Source organism: Sturnira hondurensis, unplaced genomic scaffold (genome assembly GCF_014824575.4).
Source record: "Sturnira hondurensis isolate 20B ecotype Veracruz unplaced genomic scaffold, ASM1482457v3 Scaffold0002638, whole genome shotgun sequence".
Taxonomy (NCBI): domain Eukaryota; kingdom Metazoa; phylum Chordata; class Mammalia; order Chiroptera; family Phyllostomidae; genus Sturnira; species Sturnira hondurensis.
Window position 1 is genome coordinate 4,411,276 of NW_028075269.1, and position 22,902 is coordinate 4,434,177.

Genomic DNA, 22,902 nt, shown 5'->3' on the forward strand with positions numbered 1-22,902 from the left:
TTATATTTTTAAAATTAATTACCTACTATGGTTTCAAAGCTTTACGTAAGTTGCTTCATTTAACACATAATGATCTGAAAGAGGTCAGTGCTCATATTGCCTATACACTGATGAAGAAACTGAAGGTGAGAGAGTTTGAGCCTGATTTCCTCCAAGGTTTAAATTTAAAATTGTTTTTTTAATATTTAATTTATTTATCTTTAGAGGGGAAGGGAAGGAGAGAGGGAGAGAAATATCAATGTATGGTTGCCTCTGCCGAGGACCCACAATGTATCGTGTGTCCCCTGCCGGGAACTGGCCTGCAACCCAGGCATGTGCCCTGACTGGGAATCGAACCGAGATCCTCTGGTTTGCAGGCCCGTGCTCAATCCACTGAGCTACACCAGCCAGGGCTAAATTTAAAATTGTTAATGCAACTTTCTTTGAAGAACTGTTAATCCTATGATCTCTCTCAGCGAAGGGTTGTGTCCAAGGGTTGCTTAAGCCAGAAACAAGCATCATTAATGAATACAGCCCTCCCCCCACACACAGACAAAATATTTTTACTTATATATTATTGATTTAATTTTGCATGTTTTGCTGAAATCAATCTACACTTCCCTGTCTCCACTACTTCTAACCTAGTTTAGGCAACCTCAATTTTTCCCCTGCGTTATTGCTAGGGTAACTTCCATTCTCTAGGTTTTTCCCCTCCTCCAGTTCACTCCTCAGGTTTGAACAGGAAAATATTGCCCGAACAGAAGTAGATCAGGCAATGTCACTCCCTGCAAAACCTTTCAATTACTCCCCTTTGTTTTCAAAACAATGCACAAACTCCTAACCATTGCTTAAGAGTCTTGCATAATTTTGTTTATGCTTTTCACATCCTCATTTCAAAGACAAACTTCCCCACTGCCTAATTAGGACTCCAAACCATCGGACACTTATGCACTTTATTTTTTAATTCAGTAAGCTCATTTTCATTAGTATTTCCCACTTAATGTAGCTAATTTCTACTTATCTTTCAAGGACCACCTCATGTATTTTACATTACTTTATCCAGGAGGTTTTCCCTGGATTACCAACTCTCCTATGTGCTCCAATTAATCATTTTAACCTTCCACAATCAGTTACAATTCCACATTGCACTGGCAATTATCTGTCTCCTTACTCCTCTCCCCTTCATTCCTTAAATAGAATTTTAGGATAGTAACATAATCTCTCAGAACTCACTTCTTTTTCTTTTCATCTGTCTTGTCTTCTTGTGAAGATCACAAGAGAAACATGGGAAATTATGTACATATATATGTATGATACTGAGATAGATATATTCAATGGTAATTGTTAACAAGTCTATTCAAGTTTCACTATATTTATTGACTGATTTTCATAGATATTTTGGGTTTTTTCCCAGTAGCTCATTTATAGCAATCGAGACTCTTAGGCATGTTCAGAAAGGATGCCTTTTCAACGGGTTTCCTTCCCTACAAACCAGCAATGAATCAAGGCCCCTACACTTTGTTCCAACTCTACTGCTGAGTTTGCCGCCCCACCCATTGTCACAACTTGTCTCTGTCTTCGAGATACATCAGCACAAACCATAGCTCTTGCTGTAAAACTTTAAGAATATGTGAAAAAAGTATATTGATGTCATGGAAATGTTTTCTTTCCTGAGAGGAGCCTGAGAAAATATGTTATACATGTAGAAAATGTACAGTATTCTTCTGGAAACTTTCTATAGCCTGGATAGTCTTCCATGCAAAATAAAATCTTTGTTGTAAACCTGTTTGATTTTTCAATTTCCCCTTTTTGATGAAAGAATAGGAACAAAACAGTCTAGTAATTAAGGTTTCAATCACTCTAGATTCTGCTTTAATTTCAAAGGCTGGTGATGATGACTACTGTGGAAGCATTGAGGGGTCTCACACCCTACTTTCTGTGTTAGACAGGACTATGAAGAGCTACAAAAGCAACTGAAAGAAGTCTTTAAGGAGCGAAGCACCATCCTGCGTCAGCTGACAAAGACGTCGAGAGAACTTGATGGCATTAAAGTCAACCTTCAGGTGAGATGAAAACTAGTTTTCCCAGCAGCAAAGGATGAGGAGTCTCTCGGTTTCTTTCAGTAGATTAATGCATGAACATCTGCATTTTTTTTTATGAGTTCTGAATATGTTTCTGGGCTTGACCATAAAAGTGAGTATTTATTATTATATCAACTTTGAAGGGAAATGTCCATTGAAGTTCAGTCTTGGAATCTGTGGTTTGCAAATACAGGAATGATGAAATTGTGTGCTTGACAAAGCTATCAATTTCTCACTGCTGCTAAGATCATTTTGACTTCTGTGCTTTTTATATTATGAAATGGTGAGAAGTAATTATCAAGAGTTGAATAAATATAGACATGTTCTTTAGAAAATAATTTTAAATTTCATAAAGATTAGCTCTGAAGATTCTTTAATAAACTTTATTACAAAAGTGGGCAAAGGTCTTGAAAGGAAGAGTGTCATTATAAAACGTATTAACCTACTCGGTGAGATCTCAATTTAAAAAACAAGATCTATATACAAAAAGAAAAATGTTCTAAACTACATGATATTTTAAATTTAGCTTAAACATATTTATTGAATATATAACGTGTACTAAAAGCTGTGACCATTTTATGAAATTTAATTTTCATAATATATTTATGAGCTAGATACTGTTTAGGTGAATTTTCTTATTATACATGTGGAATCATGTTTTGAGAAGATTATTTATTTGTGAATGTCGCAATGGAAGCCAGAGATGAAATCCAAGCAATTCGGCTCCAGAGTCTGTCTATTAGTTATTACAATGACCATGTTTCCAAACCACGTAGGGTCACCACTGTCCATAGCTTTTTAGTCCCTTGATGAGAGTGGTGATGATGATGACGACGGTGTCAGTAAATGCTATAGCTTATGGAACATGGCAAGGTCTTATGTTAGGCACTCTTTCTACAGTTTTGAGTTAATTTTCACCTGGCAACTCTGCTATTTACTGGTAGTTTCATTTTGTAGGTGAAAAAACAGAGCGGTTAATGAGGCGTCAAAACGTAGATAGCTAGGCGGCAGAGCTGGTATTGAACTCAACGCCAGAGCCCCTGTTCCAGAAGCTATTATAGTCTGAGAACATGAAAATAAGAGGTAACAATACCCCCTGTCCAGTAGGACAGAGAATCAGGTATCCGGATAACTGCAGGAATAATAAACAGTGCTGTGACAGAGGTATTCGCAGAGCAGTAAGGAAGCACTGATGAGGATGAAAGGGGAGTAATTGCTTTTCACAGGAATCTGATGCGCTCCACCTTATCATCAGATAGCAATTCACTAGTTATATGAAGCTACAAAAAGTAGTCAAGGCACCTGCACCTCCTCAAAGAATGCAACACCTGGCACTTGGAGAATATTTCAAGCATATGGTAAAATGTGTATGGGTGGTCACTGTTCACAATTATTCCCAAGACACTCAGTCTCTACATAGCAGTAGCCTAAATTAAGACATCTAATTACAATTTAGAAAATTGGTTGATAAAAATGTATGATATCATGGAGTTGCATTTTTGAAAGGTAACAATCCTGTCCCTAAAATATAGTTGCAATTTTTAAGACATCTTTTGTTTAGTTTGTGCCAATTATTGTGCAAGGCGGTTTTTATTTTTTATCTTATTTACCTTTCTTAACAAACTCTCTACAAAATTAAGATGGTATTAGGCCCTTTGTAAAATCAGGAAACAAGACTCATGTAGGCCATAAGAAATGTCCAAAGTCATACATCTAATAAATGGTGATTCCAGGTTTCAAAATCATAGTAACTCTACAAGCCACTGTACATATTTCCCCCCAATGGGATTTCATGGAGACAGCAGCTTTGAAAGCCTTGTTTATCTCTGTAGTCATAACATCAAAATGGGGTGGTAATATAGGTCAATTTAGAAACATTATTTTGTTTGAATAGTAAGTCCATCAACCTTCATTGTCCTTTAATGAGCTACAGATATTTTCCAAGAAGTATAATCTATTTCTTTGGATATTGCTGGGGAAATAACAGTCAAGTGCACTCCAGATCTTCTAGTTAGATTAGCTTTGCTGACACACATTTGTGTATCTACTTCCATTTCTGCATCTTGTGTTTTGTTTTTATTGAGTCTTAAATTTCTTAAAGACGTACCCTGCCTTTTAAATCTTAGTTGCTTTCAAAATGTCCAGAGTATAGCAGATAGTCAATAAATTAATAAGCACATTTTTATTGCGCTTTTCACCAAGTGCTTTTACACATCTATTATCCCTTTTGAGTTTCCCTTAACCAATTAAAGTAGGCTTTTCAAAACTCTCATCCTTGTTTTTCGAGTAAGGAAGTCAAAAACCATCTTTTTATGACCTGCTCATCCATGAGCAGATCGTGATGTACTTTGAACTTTAAATCTCAGGATTGGTGACTTTTCCCCACAATGTACTTCCCTGTCACATTTTCTTGGTATTTTATGTGAAGCTACTCCTGCCAAAGAAGCAGAGCTTCTTTTATTGGTTGCTTGCAGATAAAATTTGGCCTTTTAGGGAAGAATTTCCTCATGTGAAATTCAGCCTACCACCTGCCCATCAGAATGTTTATCTTACGCCATGAGGATTGTCTGTTTTTAGCATTCTATTAGAAAATTTGTGAAGGCAGATGCCATGCCTTTGTACCTATCTTTGAATAATTCAAGATATGACTTGTTAAATAAATTTTAAGTAAACAAAGTGTTTGCCATTCTTGCTATTGTCAATTTTCTACCTTTCACAGCTTCTCTTTCTACAAACAATATTATTGCCTGTCAGTTTCAATTTATAATATCAAGAAAAATAGGTTACCTTATTAAATAATTTACTGACTAGAAATAAGAAAGTTCTTAGGGAAGGCTTACTGGGGCAGAATCTGTAATAAGAAAGCTCAGTGGGCTTTTCTGGTTTAATTCATGATCTGTGAATGCTGAATTTGCAAGAGTAAATAAACTCTAATGACTGGGGTGGTATTTTTTATTCTTACTACCCTGTCTGCTCAGACCAGTTAATTTTACATGGCCCTCGTTCTTTGTATTCTCACACATTGCTCATAAATGATAACTAGGCAATTGCAAACGAATGAATGCTTTTTGGCTGCTTTGATCTTGAATTGTATTACTACTTAACTCATTTAGGGAGGCCTTTTATGGCCCCTTATATTTCTGGAAACTATACCAGAGCTGGTTTAATATGTCCAGAAAGGACACAGTAAAGCTTCAAATATGGAGCAGAAGATGTTTTTTATATTCACTTATTAAGACCTACACATCCCCATGGAACCTCTGAAGATTCAGACTCAGTTCATTCCCTTCACCCACTTGCACCACTTGGAGTCCTGAATTCCTGTGTGCATCCTGAGAACCAGGAAGGCCAATGTCATGGCCTCATTTGCACATTCTTGTCCCCTGGCATAAGTGCTGTCATGCCTTTTACCATACAGACAAAAAGTAAAGTGAACCTCAATTTATCACTTGAATAAGACTTCCTTTCCCCTTTTTTCTTCTTAGTCTTTGAAGAATGAAGAGAAATCTGCCAAAACGGATGTTCAGAAGCTTCTGGAAATAGGTCAGAAACAAAGGTAATACTGTGCTTTCTTTTCATTTTCTCAGATCTTTTTTCCATAGTGTTTAACTCTATTGAGAAACCTCATAAAAGTCAGTTCATTCTAAATGTGTTAATATATTTAACTTCTTACATTTGAGTGCATGAGAACCTTGTTTAAATGCAGATTTTTATACAGCAAAACTAGGGTGGGGATTGAGATTTTGCATTTCTAACAAATTTCATTGTGATGGTGATACTAATGCTCCTTGCGGGTCACAATTCTAGTGTTTAAAGGTCTGTAGTACTTTCCTGCATTACCCGAGATGGACCCTGATAAGTCTGCCCGTCAATAGATCCAATAACACCAACCTCAGGGGGCCAATTTTTGATAATACCAAACCTGTTTAATAATATCATGGTGATAATGATGGGGTTGGTAAAAAATTGGGTAATCTTATTAACAATATAAATGGAATTAATACAGTGTAATCAGTGTTAGCTTGTTTATTTTTGAAGGAAGTATATAATGAGATCCATTTCTATGCAGTATTACAACTATATGATATGAAATTGCTCTGAAAGAAAAAGGCATTTTAAGGTAGAAACAAGCCAGCATTTATTATACATTTCCTTGGTGCTTTGCTAGCTGCTTTATGTACCTTTTCTTGTTTCTCTCTTACAATTACCTTCTGAAGCAGGTATTATACTTATTTAACAGATAGGAAATTGCTGCTTGAAGTGCTTAACTGGATTGCTGAGAGCTGTGTTAATTGGAATTTGCTCTGTTGTGTTCTTACACAATAGCCATACCCTTTCACTTGAGTTCCCTGATCACAAAGCAAAAAGCAGTGAAAAGCTCACACACACTATACACTTTGTAGTCAGACCTTCTCCCCTTTGTAGGTTTTCTCCATTCTCCTTGCCTCTTGACTCAGAAACCTCTCTCTCATCTGCCTATACTTGGATGGAGCTGATGATACGTTAAACTCAAGGCTATTGTCCTACATTGACTGTTTTTATTATTAAAATAATTATTGATTGAACATTAATTGTTTTCAAATTCAATATTAAAAGGAGCTTGTAAATATTGACGTGAACATGTTTCTAAAAGTATATCATTTAAAATTATTTTATTGGTTTGAATTTAACTACCCTCCTAACATACTAATGCTTAATATTATACAACTATCTGAGGCTCCTTGAGTTAGTGTTGAAGAANTATTTGGATGGAGCTGATGATACGTTAAACTCAAGGCTATCATCCTACATTGACTGTTTTTATTATTAAAATAATTATTGATTGAACATTAATTGTTTTCAAATTCAATATTAAAAGGAGTTTGTAAATATTGATGTGAACATGTTTCTAAAAGTATATCATTTAAAATTATTTTATTGGTTTGAATTTAACTACCCTCCTAACATACTAATGCTTAATATTATACAACTATCTGAGGCTCCTTGAGTTAGTGTTGAAGAATTATAGACAGCACTTGAAGTAGAAATAACTAGTCAAAATAGCCCGAGAGTCACTGAAAATGATTACTTTTTGTTCAGCATTCCACAGTGGGGGAGGATGAAAACAAAAACAAAAGGAGGTGCCTTTTGCCCCATGCAGACGCAGCACCATGAAGAGGATTGCAGTGACTAAGGGACAGAGTCGGTCGGAGAAAATCAGAAAATAAAGCTGGTTACCGAGACAAGAACAAAAACTCAAAGATCGGAAGGAACCCATTTTAGGTAGCTCCATAGGAGAATGATATAAATCTAATAAGCATTTAGGGGGATTATTCTGCATTGTGCAGGGAAAGAGGAAAGAGACATAGGCCAGGTGGAGACAGAATGGCTGAGAGAAGAGGACAGGGGGGTTGCAACAGTGAGAGAGTAATAGCGTGTGTCCCTCCCCATTGCAGGGGAGGCAGAGAGGAGGCAGGCTGATGCATGATGGTGATAAGAGAGAAGACATTCCTTTAGTTTGCTAATATTGTCATAAATTAGCTTTGGACGTTTCTATATGACACACGAAGTAGGCGGGCACACCAGGAAAAAATGTGGTGAGGTTTATTAAGAAATTCTTAATCAACATCTATACATTTCGTACATTTTAGAAACTACCAGATGATGGACCGAATCTTTCAATGAAAGACTTATATGGAACAGATATTTTGTTCTTTCACTTTCACAGTTGTTTTCCCAAAATTTAAAAAAAAAAGCCATTTTCAAAATGAATAACTTGTATAATGTACATGAAATCAGAATGGAAAATTTAATAAATTCTTACAATAAGTAGCTTTTCAAAAGAATATGACTTTTACATATTAATTTATGTTATTTACTTAGAAATGAGTAGCAATCATAGTTATCTAAATGTGAAGATGGTTATGTCTCTCATCCCAAATAAGAAATATTAATACAGAGTAAAAGAAAAATATGATCTTAGAATATGAAATATATTCATTGATTGCAAATGTAGAAATAATATCAGAGTCAGAAAAAGTATAATGTGTTGTAGATTCATCTAGCTATACACCCCACTGCCAATTGTCCTGGCCCTCCGGTCACCTTGCCACCTGACCCTTTTCTTGGAAAGTAGTCCTTAGAGGTTATTTATTTATTTTTTTTATGTGACTGACATCACTGGTCACAGTTAATTGGCTCAGAGGTGACCATCAACATAAAACTGAATCTATTAGAACTTTCCCTTTTGGCGTTACAACCAAGAGGCAACCAATCAGTATCTCTGTGTAGCTGAAACTAGACTAAGCTCAGAGGGGGTATGGTGGCCATATATGATCATATGGAGAGAGCAGAGAGTACCTTTCTGGCAAGAGAGATAGAGAATGGAGTGTGTGTTTATATGTGCGTGTTTTTATATGTGCGTATGAGGAAAAGAGGGTGGGGAGGGAGAAAGAGTTTGCCTCAACTCTCGAGTGTTACCTTTTAAGAAATGATCAGACAGCCTGGGTAATATTGGTAGAAGAGTCCCCAGGTTGATGAAGAGATCTTAAGCTATACGATGTGATAAGTGAGTGTGCATAAACACATAACAGAGATTCGAGGGGGCAGTTCCCTAAAGATTCTGGAAGACTGTTGAGAAAGAAGTTAATATAAAAGCCTTTACTGTCTCTAGTGGTTGGTGGGTGGGGATTCCTAGCAGGCAGTGGTGGGCTCTGTGTGCTCAAGGATTTTCCAGTACAGCATTCTCTGAAGATGGAAAGAACGCCTGGGGTAGTCGTGAATTCTCCATCTGGGATGTTTGTATAATACAAGCTGTAACCACTCTAAACATGCCTTCTTGTGGAGTAATTGGGGGGGAGGTGTTTGTTTATAATTTGGGATGGCAGATGTATGAAATGGCTATCCTTTAAAATTTCTTGTAACTGTTCAGTTACGTGAATAAGTCAGGAATCATCTTTCAGAGGTGTATAAATGAGCAACCCTGAGGGACAGAAATATGGGGCCATGCACAGCCTCAGAACAGTGAGAATGTGCAGAAATAATCCTAGAAGGCAGAGGAGGAGACAGAGAGATTCAGAAGATTCAAAATACCCACTTTGGCATTGTCTGATAGCTTTCCTTGCTATGAAAATGTGCAGACTTCTCTACCTTCTCCAGTTGCTGCTTATAGCTTTTGTCGCTATTTTTGTCTTTCTCCATACATTGACTATTGATCTCAGTATGTGGGAATTTTTAAAGATATGCATATTTTCATTTTTTAAAAAATATATTTTATAATTTAACTAAACTATAGATATAGTATTTAAAAATAAAAAATAAAATTTATAATTAATATCAAAATGACAATCATAACATTTTGTTATAATTTTTAATCACTTGGGAGTATAATGGTTTATATTTTAATTCAGTGCTTGTTGAAGATTTGAGTGTTAGGGATAATATGTAAATACTTCTTCTGTTTCTCTCTCTCTCGTGAATATAATGATTCTGTACAGTGTAAGCACATTGGATGAGAGTGCTGTCTGTGGTAGTGCAGGATGTGGTGGTCACAGAATGAATTTAGGGACCCAGAGCAGTGCCACTGGCTATGACAATGATCTAAAATTTTTTAAGTGATGATTATTTTCCAGGTTTTGTACTAAGCATTTGGCTTGTACTATGTCATTTAAATCCCACTACGAATTTACCAACTTATGAGGTAGTTCTATTATTGCACCCATTTTGTAGATTTACAAAGTTACTCCGAGAGGGCACCCTCCTAGCCCGTATGGTCTGGACTGTGGTTACCCACCAAGGTTCCAGATGCAGTCTTTGGGAACTAGACTGGACATTTTTAATGGATTTTGTTGCTGGTGAGACTAGAAAGGTTTCTGTTTGGAAGAGTTTATTCCTCGAGCCAAAATTAACACACACACACTCACTAACGGGCATATCAACCCTTACCTGAACTTTTTGAAACAATAGCTTAGGTGATAAAACTAAGGCACAGAAAGATAATATGACAATCATCTACTTTACAAAGTATTTTCACCAATATTCTCAGTACCTACCTGGCAATGTACATAGTTATTAAAATATTATTGACTATATTCCCTTTGTTGCACTTTAAATACCTGTGACTATTTTCTAATTACTGATTTATATTTTTAAAAATATTTTATTTATTTATTTTTAGAGGGGAAGGGAGGGAAAAAGAGAAGGAGAGAAACATCAGTGAGTGGTTGCCTCTCATGTGCCCCCTACTGGGGACCTGGACCACAACCCAGGCATGTGCCCTGGGAGTCAAACCAATGACCCTTTGGTTCACAGGCTGGCACTCAATCCACTGAGCCACACCAACTAGGGCTGATTTATACTTCTTTTTTTAAATGTACCACTTTTGCCATTTTTTTATTTTTTAAAATATTTTATTTATTGTTAGAGGGGAAGGGAAGGAGAGAGGGAGTGAAATATCAATGTATGGTTGCCTCTCATGCATCTCCTGCTGGGAACTGGCCTGCAACCCATGCATGCGCCCTGACTGGGAATCGAACTGTGATCCTTTGGTTCATAGGCCAGCACTCAATCCACTGAGCTATACCAGCCAGAGCCGATTTATACTTCTTAGTCCTTTCTCCTCTTCCAACACTGTTCTGTATACCTGAAACTAATATAAAATAATATTCAATGTAAATATAATTGAAAAATAAAGTTAAAAAGGATAACACAATTTGTCATAAATTGTTAAAGCCTAAACCCTTCAGAAGAATGCGTATTTATGGAAATATTTATATCTTTAACAAATGAGAGGGTCAATATATATTTGTGAGTTTGAGAAACAATGTTTTTATATATGCAGACAAGTTTTTATTTTATTATCCCCAATACAGGAGACAACCCTCAAGTTAGAAGTGTCTTTTTATCCCTATGTTCTTACAAAAAGTCTCAGGCTTTATAATGGATGTCTAAAGCACAATGCTTTAGAATTAATCAATTAGGAGCATCAGACAGGAATAGTAATTTTACCCTATTTGCAGTCTATTGTAACCTTTTCCCCAACTAACATGTTCACACCTTGGCACGCTGTCACGAAAATTAGCTTTTCAACACTAATTATTCTATTGATTTAATTCAACACATTGTGCAGCTCACAGGTAATTCACACAGTGGGATTCTTATAAGACACAATAGCAAGGCAATTTCCTTGAAATATAGCTTGCTTTTGATACTTGCATGGGAGAAAAAACCCTTTATTGCTAGAATCCTGGATCACACCCTGAGTGCTTAAGGATGTCTCTATTCAGTTCTTGTTATCTGTTTCCCAAATGTACACAGCCAGCAAAACCTCCTTTCATAATGTACACAGGAAATAACGGAATTATATTATGTCTCTCTTGTGCTCTATTTCCTACTGAACTAGAGAACAAATGAAGTCTCTCCAGGAGGCCCTGCAAAATCAACTGAAAGAGACATCTGAGAAGGCAGAGAAACAACAGGCCACTGTGAGTGTGTTTATTTTTTGTGTCCTTTGATTTGGCACTGGGAAATTGTTAAATTTTTTTCAAAAATCTCTATGGAACAAATATCCGTCTAAAAAATAAAAGAGAATCTACAATAAAGAGAATATAGTCACAAAGGACATAACAATACTTGGTCAGCGTTCATTCCAATAAACATTTGTGTTGTATTTGACTCTTAGCGGACTTCTAATTTCCAGCCCTCGCTTATGGATGAGAAACTGAGGGCCAGGGTGGGGCAAGAGTGCAGGTGTCAGTCCCCACATCAGTGCATCGGCTCTTGAATTATGGAGGGTAACTAACTTTGGACTAAGTGAAGCTGTACAGCTTCCTACACCACATGCAACATCTACTGAATAGGAATCTATCAAATGAGGACATACCATGTGCCTACTTAGTCATCTCCACAGGTGATTCTGATACAACCCAAAGTTTAAGAATCAAAATCCCCTCCAGATTTTTATTTTCCAATAATGTCCTCTTGACACTGATGTTTTAGTTCTTATGACTAGTGTCCGCCATAAGCAGAAGCGATGGTGCTCCTGATAGCAGCGCCAAAACTCAGACTCCTGCCTTATCTCCAGACACCTTAATCACCATTTCTGGACAATCGACCTTTTATCTTGACTCCAGAATCTAAACCTGTTTAAAAATACAGTGTATTGACAGTGTATTGAGGTATTGTAAGACCAACAGGAAATGACTGCCATTAAAAAGATAGATAATTTCTCCCAGTGACAGCGACCACAGGGAAACGTTGCCTGGGTCACAAGGTAGAGGGAGGTAGGGGGACTGTGGACAAGAGTTTTCACTGTGGTTTCTGTCAGAAGGAATGGGTGAGGCGAGGTAAGCGGTCTTAGGAATGACTAGTTTAAGTGATTTCCTTGGGCTCTGGGGCACATAGATGACCCCAGGGTATCTGGTAACCTGGCCCTGGACTGATTAGGGTGAGTGCATGTAGAATGAAGTGTGAGAACCGATTACAAGGGGTTGGTCGAGCTTGTAGGTTCTGTACTGCTTAGTCTGTATTTGAAAAGCCTACCATCAGAAGGTAGATATTTTTGGGGGCTGAGGAGGGAGCAGCAATGAGGAAGAAGGAGGTTAAGGGAGGATGACTCTAACATTATTGGGTTGTTCATACAGGCTTGTTTTCATATATGTGTAGGGTAGATGCTAAAGCAACAAATGTATAGAAGTTACAAACATGATTAATACAGTCTGCATCCAAGTCAGTGACCTGGGATCCCAGTCCTCTAGGAACTGTCAGGCTGCCTTTCATTTGCAAGACTTCCATGAATAATTTGGATTAAGGTGTGGAGTTTTGCTTCGGAAACTCATCCTTGTCTCTCATCTGGGACACCTGCTTCCTGAAGGCAGTTGATCTAATAATGACTGTTGAATTTGCCAGGTACAGGCTTGTATCTTATTAATGGATCCACTGTTATCTGTTCTGTCCACTTGTAAGGTTAAGCATTTTGGTTCTTTGCTTTTCCATGGCAGCTCACTGCTCACTTGCAACGTATCCTAATGCCTGGCTCTCCAGCTATCAGAGGTTACATAAAGAGCAGGAAAACTTTCAGTATCAGAATATTGATCTCTGCCCTCATCCCCTGACCCACCCTACAAGGGGGTCCTCATCTCAATCCCATTCTGTCCTAGTCTATCACATTTAATCTAGACTTATTTATAGCCTGGTTACTAATCTGGCAGTTAGAGGGAAATAGAATTGCTCACACATACAATTATCTTAGATTCTAATAATACAACTACAGGTTTATTATCTTTTACTAAAAATAAGTAACTCAGAAAAGGCAACTTTCTTGCTTGTATTCACACAGTGCCATGGCATGGACCCATGATTATTCCAATATGTTATGCAAACTGTTCCTAACCTCTAAAAAGAGGAAGGTTATGACTCTTGAAAGAGCACAGCCAAAGTTAGAATGTGAGAAATGTCATGGACAACGGATGCATTGCTGGCCAGAGAAAGGAGGCAGGACTGGCCCAGTCACCTTGCCCTCATCTGAGCACACTCTCAGTGCCTTTCTTACGGCTCAGCATTGAATCTTGTGGGAGAGGCTACCCTCTCCTACCCCGAAATGCTCTACTCTACCCAAAACTGCCTATGGGGATTCATAACTTAGCATGTGCTCCAGAATAAGATTATTCTGGTATTAAATTCCTAGGGGGCCATCTACTTACTGTGTGAATTTGAAAAATCTCTTTAACTTTTCCAAGTTCCTTTATTTTCAGAATTTTGGGGATGATTCAAATGAAAATAACATATATGATTTTCCTAAAATTATATCAGGCATGTAGAAGATCGTAAGCATTAAATATATAATATTCTTCTTTTTATTTCATCTGCACCACTTCTTAGCTGAGTAAATATAAGAAATTAATTTTATCTCTCAGGCTCTTTTATTGTAAAAACTGTGTCAGTGCTACTTATATAAGTTTATTTGATTACTATATGATCTGATGCATGCAAAAGGTTGAACCGAGTGTATAATCAATCATAAGCTAGTTCAAAAGTATATCAAAATTTTACAAGACTGTTCTCTACTTTGGGGCTCAGGCCCCAATGTACCTTTATGTAGGTATATAAAGATATATGTGTACATATATGAGTGCATTTATGTGTGAGTGTGTGTACGTGGAAAGATAGAGACAGAGACAGAAATGGGGGGGGCGGAGAGAATCAGAATATATTTCAGGACAGAATTCCCTTTTATTCATTGTATCTTTTATTAAATAAACATAGAAAAATAAAAGTTGTCAGGTGAAATATAAACCTTCAATTAGAAATGAAAATCTCAGTATAACTAGGTAATGGGAAGTAATGCCAGAGGAATACCTCACTCCTCTCTTAAAGTTAAAAAATGCTTATACCCTTGCCACCATTTGGTGACAAAGTCAGAGAGTCTATGGATTATTATTGTGACAGTTCACTGGAGGGACAAAATTTCCAAACGACTTCAAGGGAAGTTCTACTGGAGGTGGCCTAATGTGTAAATGAGAAGTTACTATCTTGGTCTTTGCTCTTTGGCAGAATTTATAAAAGGAGACAAGGAAATGGAAAAGGAAGAACAGAAGAGAGTAAATTTCAGATAGCTTTAAAGTTAGGAGGTTTCTTTCTCCAGTGGGAGCCTCTTATGTGGTTGTATTCCCCAGAAGAGAATTATCTACTTGTGATATTCTGGGACAGAGGCTGATAAAAAATTTACATCACCCATGAGAAAAACACTCTAGAGTTTTATTTATACCCCAGGGAATTAAAGATCGGAACTTGGAAATAGACTGGTCTTCCTCTCTTATACAGACAAATGTCCACTTTCACATAATATTGGACAACTCTATGAGTTTCTGAAACACTTCACGGAGCAGAGAACTCATGTCTTGAGATCCCTTCCAGACTTCCATAGACTTATTGGCCTCACGAATGGGACCCTCATATATGCTATTACAGTAACATGTATACCAGCTATCACCATATTTTCTGCAACATAATTGCTGCTTATGTATTCCACTCAGGATAGAAAAGAAAAACAGAGAGTTTCATAAATCTGCTGTTAAAAGTGAGGTTTTTGACAGCAGTCTGTCTTCATAACACACACAACAACAACTGATGATAAATAAACAAGAAAGCAAACATCATTGGCAATGCTCTACAAATATTTTACATGTTGATAGCTTACAAAATGTATTCAGAAAACAAAAACCAAAACAAAATGTTAAACAGATTCACTTTGGAGTCACTTCTCTGGAAAACTTTCTGAATACATTACATATTCAATTCTGAAAAACAAAAAGTTTATTTTTTAAATAATACCTGGGAGAACTTTTTCTTTATGAGTAAGAGCTGAAAATATCCCTAAAATTTTTCTTCTCTCTACCTGTCTTTCATACTCACTAGAACAGCATATTATAGAAATGTATTTTAATCACATTCAATGTATATGCACACATATAAGTAAATTCATGTTTTTATCTGTTTATCTTTTATCCTGAAAAAAAGATTAAGTAAGCCACAAGTACCCTTCTTATGTGTGATATGCTTTTGTAATTTCTACTCTAATCTATTTCTTTAATGGTGTCCTTGACTTCCTATATTTCTGTATTCAAAATGTATGGAAGCCACCAGGGTTTTTCCCCCCTTGATTTTATCAAGACCTTATTGCTTATATATTCATTTAATAAATATTTATTAGTCTCTTAGTAAGAACTAGAAATCTTAGAATAAACCATCTTCTTTTCTCCTTTTTTTAACCCATCATTATCAGGAGCAATTATGAAATTCAAAACTGTTGAATTATTCTCCAGGTCACAAACTGAAGACATTCCTAATGCCTTCCCTTGAAATCAACCCTAGAAAAACCATAGAAGTTAGTGGAATCTATAGACCAAAGAATGGGACGAAACCAGTCCAAAAGTAAAAAGTAAAGTAAAACCATGTGTATTCTCTAGGAAGACAGAGGTCTCAAAGGAACGAGTGCATATGGGCTGAGGAGGTCTGGTTGCTGTTGGCTGGTGCAAAGCACAGCTGTGGGATGCATGAGGAGGCAGGTTGAAGAACATCTGTAAATTCTGCTCTTCTAGCTTTCTCTAATCTTCCTTTGGAGAATCACCTCTTTCTCCTTCACCCTGGAAGTCAGTAGCATCAACTCAGGCCTCTCTGTCATCATTGTAACACTAGTGCAGCCCTCAGCCCCACTGACACGAGCAGTTGCCTGGGTCAGAATTGTGCATTCCTTCCTTAACAGTTCCACTCTCAGCAGGATTCTGCGGCTCTAAGGTTCTCTGCCCTGGTTCTTTCCTTCTCTCACCAGGACAGGTTCATTGTTTTTTTTGTGGCTCTTTTCCTATACACATTGCCACCCGGAGTAGCTAATAACCAAAAGAATAAATAAACTAAGAAGCTAAAATGACTTGATATCTGAGCTATGAGATATAGTGATACTAAAAAGAAAAAAAAGTGCATTGGGCTATATGTGTTCACTAAAGCAGAATTATTGAAATAGAGGAACTAAGAATTTAAGCTAAATATCTTAAATACACCCAAGAAGATAAGGGATATTAACAATACACAGAAAGAACATGAAGCCATAAAAAGGAGTTAGCTGGAAATATTAATCATACATAATACCCAATAGCTAAAATAAAGAACACACTAAACCATATAAGTTCCTTGAGTAAGGTAATAATTAGTAGCACTGATAAAAATTTACATAAAGCAGCAGCATAAGGAAAGTGGAAAAGAAACATTAAAATATTTTAATACTAATTTTCTAACTCAGTATAAAAGGAAAGAGAGAATTCTAAAGACAAGTAAAATTGACTAAAATAAAAACCAAAAAAATAAATTTAATTTTTTGAGAAGATTATAATAAATATACTTTTGGAGAGATTACATAAGTATAAAAAGACAAACTCAAATTTTATTTTATTTTATTTTTGAAGGATTTTATTTATTTATCATTTTTTTAAAAGATTTTATTTATTTATCTTTAGAGAGGAAAGGAAGGAGAGAAGGAGAGAAACATCTGTATGGTTGCCTCTCGTGAGTCCCCTGCTGGGAACTGGCCTGCAACCCAGGCATGTGCCCTAACTGGGAATCGAACCATGATTGTGTGGTTCACAGGCCCGCGTTCAATCCACTGAGCTACACCAGCCAGGGCTAATTTATTTATCTTTAGAGGGGAAGAGAAGGAGAGAAGGAAGGAAATATCAATGTATGGTTGCCTCTCATGAGTCCCCTGCTGGGAACTGGCCTGCAACCCAGGCATGTGCCCTAACTGGGAATCGAACTACAATTGTGTGGTTCTCAGGCCCGCACTCAATCCACCGAGCTACACCAGCCAGGGCTCAAACTCAAATTTTAATACATGAAATAAAAAAGAGCAAATAGCCATATTCACAATAGAGATTTAAAAAAAGCATTATAAATAAGCAATATTTACTTATAAATTGTAAAATTTATATGTAACTTCTAGATAAATAAATATAAAATAAATTTCTTCTCATGCAAAAATATCTGCGAGAAGAAATTTATTACTTGAATAGCTTAGTTGGGTGGAATTAATAAAGAGCTAAAATTCTCATCTTACTTTGTGAGCATGCACATTTATGTTTTCAAATCAATTAATGACAATATGCATAAATAAACTAGTAGATATTTTGCACTAGTGAATACAGATGCAAAAATCCTATACAAACATATCCAAGAGTGTATTAGCAAAGTATGTCATCATGAACAGTAAATGTAAACATCTGCTGCTACAATAAATATGCTTATATTTGTGGCAGAGTTTGTTCTATGTTTTGAATTGAATGACTGTTTTCTAAGTCAGAATCCAGAAAGAGGTGACAGAAACCTTAACAAATATGAGAAAAACATACATTTATTAAAACTACTTTATATAGTTATATATGTCACATAAATATTACATGCAAGCATTTATGTACATATATAAATGTATATTTATATAACCATTATGTGTAATGAATATAACTATATAATATAAAATTATATGAATATATTTAGAATATATTTTAACGTTTATTTGCTGGAATCCAGAAGAAGACATATTTAATGTTACTGAGAGTTATGACATGTCCAAATTTTGATAAAGACTCAGTTTATGCTTTTTCTCCCTATTTGAAGATTTTAGGTTAACTAAATGATTAAATTAACATAGATATTCACCATTGCAAATAATTAAATAATTATTTTTGTCTGCCAAGGAAACTTAAGTTGGTATAATTGAAGATTATGTAAGAAAGGGAGATTAAGAAGATTGTAACTGCTCACTCTCAAAGTAAAAATATTTGGATTGATTCTGTAAATATTGTTGTACAATTTTAGATTTAGAGCAGGTAAAAATGTGTTGTCCTTCATTACATATCTTCATTACATATCTCATTACTCATGGCTTTTTCCATAAAAATAAAAAATTGTATATTCTATGCCAAAGATGTTGCAAATATCACAGCATTTGGCACATTCAAAGTAAAATGCCTGAAACTTAATGGTAATAATACTTTTAATTACAAAATAGAAAAGAAGATAATCTTTTGAAAAATTAAGTTGAAAAAGAAATAAAGCTGTCTTGATTTAATTCTGTTGAAAATGTTTTTATGAACATGTAAACCTTTGTTTATATACACAAGCAAATAACAAAGTGGCAAACCTTTCACATCTGTGTACCTTGTGAAATACTTAATAGCAAGGAAGAATGAGCTCTCAGGTATAACCAGAGTAATTGAAGATATTAATGCTCATTGGAGGCATTTCACTACTCTTGTTCATTTTCATGGCTGAACTTACCTAAGTGAGGCATAATTAGTCTAAAGGTAATAATTAGCTGCAAACTTTGCCTCTCATTAAGAATAAAGTATTGCTATGTTCTTTCATTCTTTTTCAAGTAAATAAGATATGGTATTTTTGTCTCTAAAAATTAATTTATTCCTACCTGCTAGGAATGCTTATGTTTCCAAGGATGTTAAAACCTAAGGCAACTCCATAGGAGTGGTTTCAAAATGCGAGTGCCTTTAAATATTCTGAATCTATTTTAGGTCCTGAATATTTGAATATTCTCAAGTTCTTTTATGCCTCATTTTAACATTTAAATAATTATACTGTTGACATTCCAATATATTCTATTGTAATTTTAATTAAAGTTGGTAATTATGGAAAACATACTGAATAGTATCCAAGTGTGAGGATTTAAGGAAAATAATGGTAACAGTGGAAAAGCAAGATTTTAACATAAACACAATGGCTTCGAATAGTTCATGACTAGAGTGAAGACATATTGGTAACATGTAGAAAATTTTTGGTGTTCACAAAGTGCTTGGGTAGATGTAGTGTAAGCCTTGACCATTAGTTTTTCTTTTTTGTATTGCAAGTATTACCATTGGTATTCAGATAATTATTAATAAGAAAAAGATCGGGCCAAGGGGGAGGTGTAGGTAGACACACTGTGCCTCCTCGCACAATCAAAAGAAGGACAACAACAAATTTAAAAACAAAAACAACCAGAACTGACAGATAATTGAACTGTATGGAAGAGCAACAACCAAGGAGTTAAAGAAGAAACATTCATCCAGATCGGTAGGAGGGATGGAAACAGGAAGCCAGGCAGAGAGGACTCACAGCAAGGCTGCTGCTGGAGGACCAGGGCGGGCAAGGCAGTGGCTGGAGGACCAGGTGAGGCAGTGGACTGAGGACTGGGCAGTCCCATGTTTGTATGCAGATAAACTGGGAGGAACAACTGGGGAGCGAGAGACCACACAACCCAGGGCTCCAGTGCAGGGAAATAAAGCCTCAAACCTCTGATTGAAATCACCTGTCGGGGTTGAGGCAGCAGCAGGAGAAGCTCCCAGCCTCACAGGAGAATTTGTTGGAGAGACACACAGGGTCCTAGAACGTACACAAGACCACCCACCCAGGAATCAGCACCAGAAGGGCCCGATTTGCTTGTGGGTAGTGGGGGAAGTGACTGAAATCTGGCAGAAAGCAGAGCACGCAGCATTGTTCCCTCTCAGACCTCTTCCCCACATATAGCATCATAGTGCTGCCACATGAGTTGTTCTGTCCTGATGAAAACCTAAGGCTCCACCCCTCACTACATAACAGGTGCATCAAGACAAAAAAAAATGGCCCAAACAAAAGAACAGATCAAAGCTCCAGAAAAAATACAACTAAGTGATGAAGAGATAGCCAATTTATCAGATGCACTGTTCAAAGCACTAGTGACCAGGATCCTCACAGAATTGGTTGAATTTGGTCATGAATTAGATGAAAAATGAGGGCAATACTAACTGAAATAAAGGAAAATGTACAGGGAACCAATAGTGATAGTAAGGAAACTGGGACTCAAATTAATGGTATGAACTAGAAGGAAGAAAGAAACATTCAACCAGAAGCGAATGAAGAAATAAGAATTCAAAAAAATGAGGAGAGGCTTAGGAAACTCCAGGACAGCGTTAAACGTTCCAACATCCAAATTATAGGGGTGCCAGAAGGAGAAAAAGAAAAGCAACAAATTGAAAACTTACTTGAACAAATAATGAAGAACTTCACCAATCTGGCAAAGGAAATAGACTTCCAGGAAGGCCAGGAAGCCCAGAGAGTCCCAAAGAAGCACACATCAAGGCACATCATAATGGCATTACCCAAGATTAAAAGCAAGGAGAGAATCTTATAAGCAGCAAGAGAAAAAAAGACAGTTACCTATAAAGGAGATCCCATAAGACTATTAGCTGATTTCTCAAAAGAAATCTTACAGGCAAGAAGGGGCTGGAAAGAAGTATTCAAAGCCATGAAAGGCAAGGACCTGCATCCAAGACTACTCTATCCAGCAAAGCTATCATTTAGAGTGAAAAGGCAGATGAAGTGTTCCCCAGATAAAGTCAAGTTAAAGGAGTTCACCATCACCAAGCCCTCATTATATGAAATGTTAAAGGGACTTATCTAAGAAAAAGAAGATAGAAATATGAATAGTAAAATGACAACAAACTCACAGTTATTAACAACTGAACCTAAAACAAAAAAAACAAAAACAAAAGCAAACAACTAGAATAGGAATAGAATCACAGAAATGGAGATCACATGAAGTGTTATCAGCAGGGAAGTCAAAGGGGGAGAGAGAGGAAGAAGATACAGAGAATAAGTAGCATAAATGGTAGGTAGAAGATAGACAGGAAGAGGTTAAAAGTAGTATAAGAAATGTAGATGCCAAAAAACATGTACATGACCCATGGAAATGAACTAAAGGTGCGGAATGAGGTTGAGAGGGAGTGCACCGGGTGGAGGGGAACGAATGGGGGGAGGAGTGGGACAACTGTAATAACATAATCAGTAAAATATATTTTAAAAAAGAAAAAGGATCAAAGGGAACTACACATTGAGCTTAACAAAATGAGGAGCAGGTGCCTGCTTGCTTAGTCAGGAAGCCTTCACATTCCAGGGGCTTACGGTATTTCTCTTGCCAAGGAGACTGCTTTCTTCTCCCTACCTCTAATATTTGATTGCTGGATTGTTGGAGGCTCAGAAGGAGGGGCTTAAAAAAGAGTCTTCTCACTTTAACCTGGGGGTAGACTTATCTGCAAAACTTGGGAATCTCATTGGCCAAACTGAAAAAGCTTCTGGTTTTATTCAAGCCCAAGCTAATGTAATGCCTAGGGGGAAAAGAATCTCTTTGTCTTTTTCACCCAATGACCCACACTCTCATGGTGCACGAGCTTGTTTTCTCCAAAGCCATTTGGTCCTAGCAGCTGCATGGCCCAGGGCTGTGCTGACCCCACTGGCAGCTCCAGGGGGGAGTCTGAATACTGCAGCACAGCAGTGGACTGCAGTTGGAAATACATGACTATGCTAGCTGAGGGCTAGACTAGACTGAACTTTAATATAGCCCGGAATCTTTGGACATTGACTTTACTTCTGGCTCTGATTTTTGCATGGCAAGATGGGTGGAGATGGGACATTGGGAAGTCAGGAGGGAACCCCCTTGATTTTATATCATCAATAAAGTTTACCACGGAACCCCATTCTCACATATGGGTCTCGGGAAGTTCTTTTCCTGGTGACACTGCAAGAACTCCACTTCCACCAGTAACTCAAGCAAATGACTTAAGCTTCGACTGCAGAGGTGTCCACTGCGAAGAGACATTTCTTCAAAGATGGACTCTCACAAAACACACCAGCCAGCCACAGAAGCCCAGGTCGCTCTCCGCTTTCCCTTCGTCTCCCCCATACTCTGCTTCTTTATTTTAGAGATCCTGGTCGATCTCCATAACTGACCAACAACGGACTGTTGGGGCCACTTGTTTTTCTACTCCTATAATTTAAGTTTCCATCATGATTTAGATTCACCAATAAAGAACCCAACCTCAAGAACACCAGAACCTCAGTCCTAGCTTCTTTTTGCCCCTTTTCCCCTCTTTGCTCCTCCTTTCTCCCCCCCCCCCCCATGTATGACTCCAGGTGTGCCACATTATTTTCAAGACTTAGAATTTATAAACTTATTTATTCAAAGTTTCCTGATGGTTATTGCTGAGAATTTCTTACAAATTATAATAAAACCAACAAGGGCCAGTCCAGTCACTTTCAATAATCTTTAAAATCTGCACAAAATAATAGAAATGAGTGTAAAAGCTGTTTATTAGGGCACACACTATCACTCTGCATACATATCTAATTTTGAATGACATCAAGTCTTCTCATGGATACCTTTGTTTCATCGACCAAATAAAACTGTATGACCCTAAAGGGGCAATGACTGTGACTCCTGTTTTGAGGTTGCTGTCAATATCTTCATAGTTTAAACATATCTTGAATATTATTATGTCAAACAATACACATA

At 36.8% G+C, this 22,902-nt stretch overlaps 1 protein-coding gene across 3 annotated transcripts in view; it reads left to right on the plus strand.

Annotated features, from left to right (window-relative positions):
* Positions 1-22,902, plus strand: part of LUZP2 (leucine zipper protein 2) — a 382,927-nt gene that overhangs the window by 193,787 nt on the left and 166,238 nt on the right. For 2 of the 3 annotated variants that reach the window (XM_037040406.1, XM_037040407.1), the window contains exons 2-4: positions 1,925-2,042; positions 5,546-5,616; positions 11,440-11,521. In XM_037040406.1, coding sequence (XP_036896301.1) covers positions 1,925-2,042; positions 5,546-5,616; positions 11,440-11,521 — 271 coding nt within the window. The remainder of the gene's footprint in view (positions 1-1,924; positions 2,043-5,545; positions 5,617-11,439; positions 11,522-22,902) is intronic. The other variant, XM_037040408.1, reaches the window with a different exon arrangement.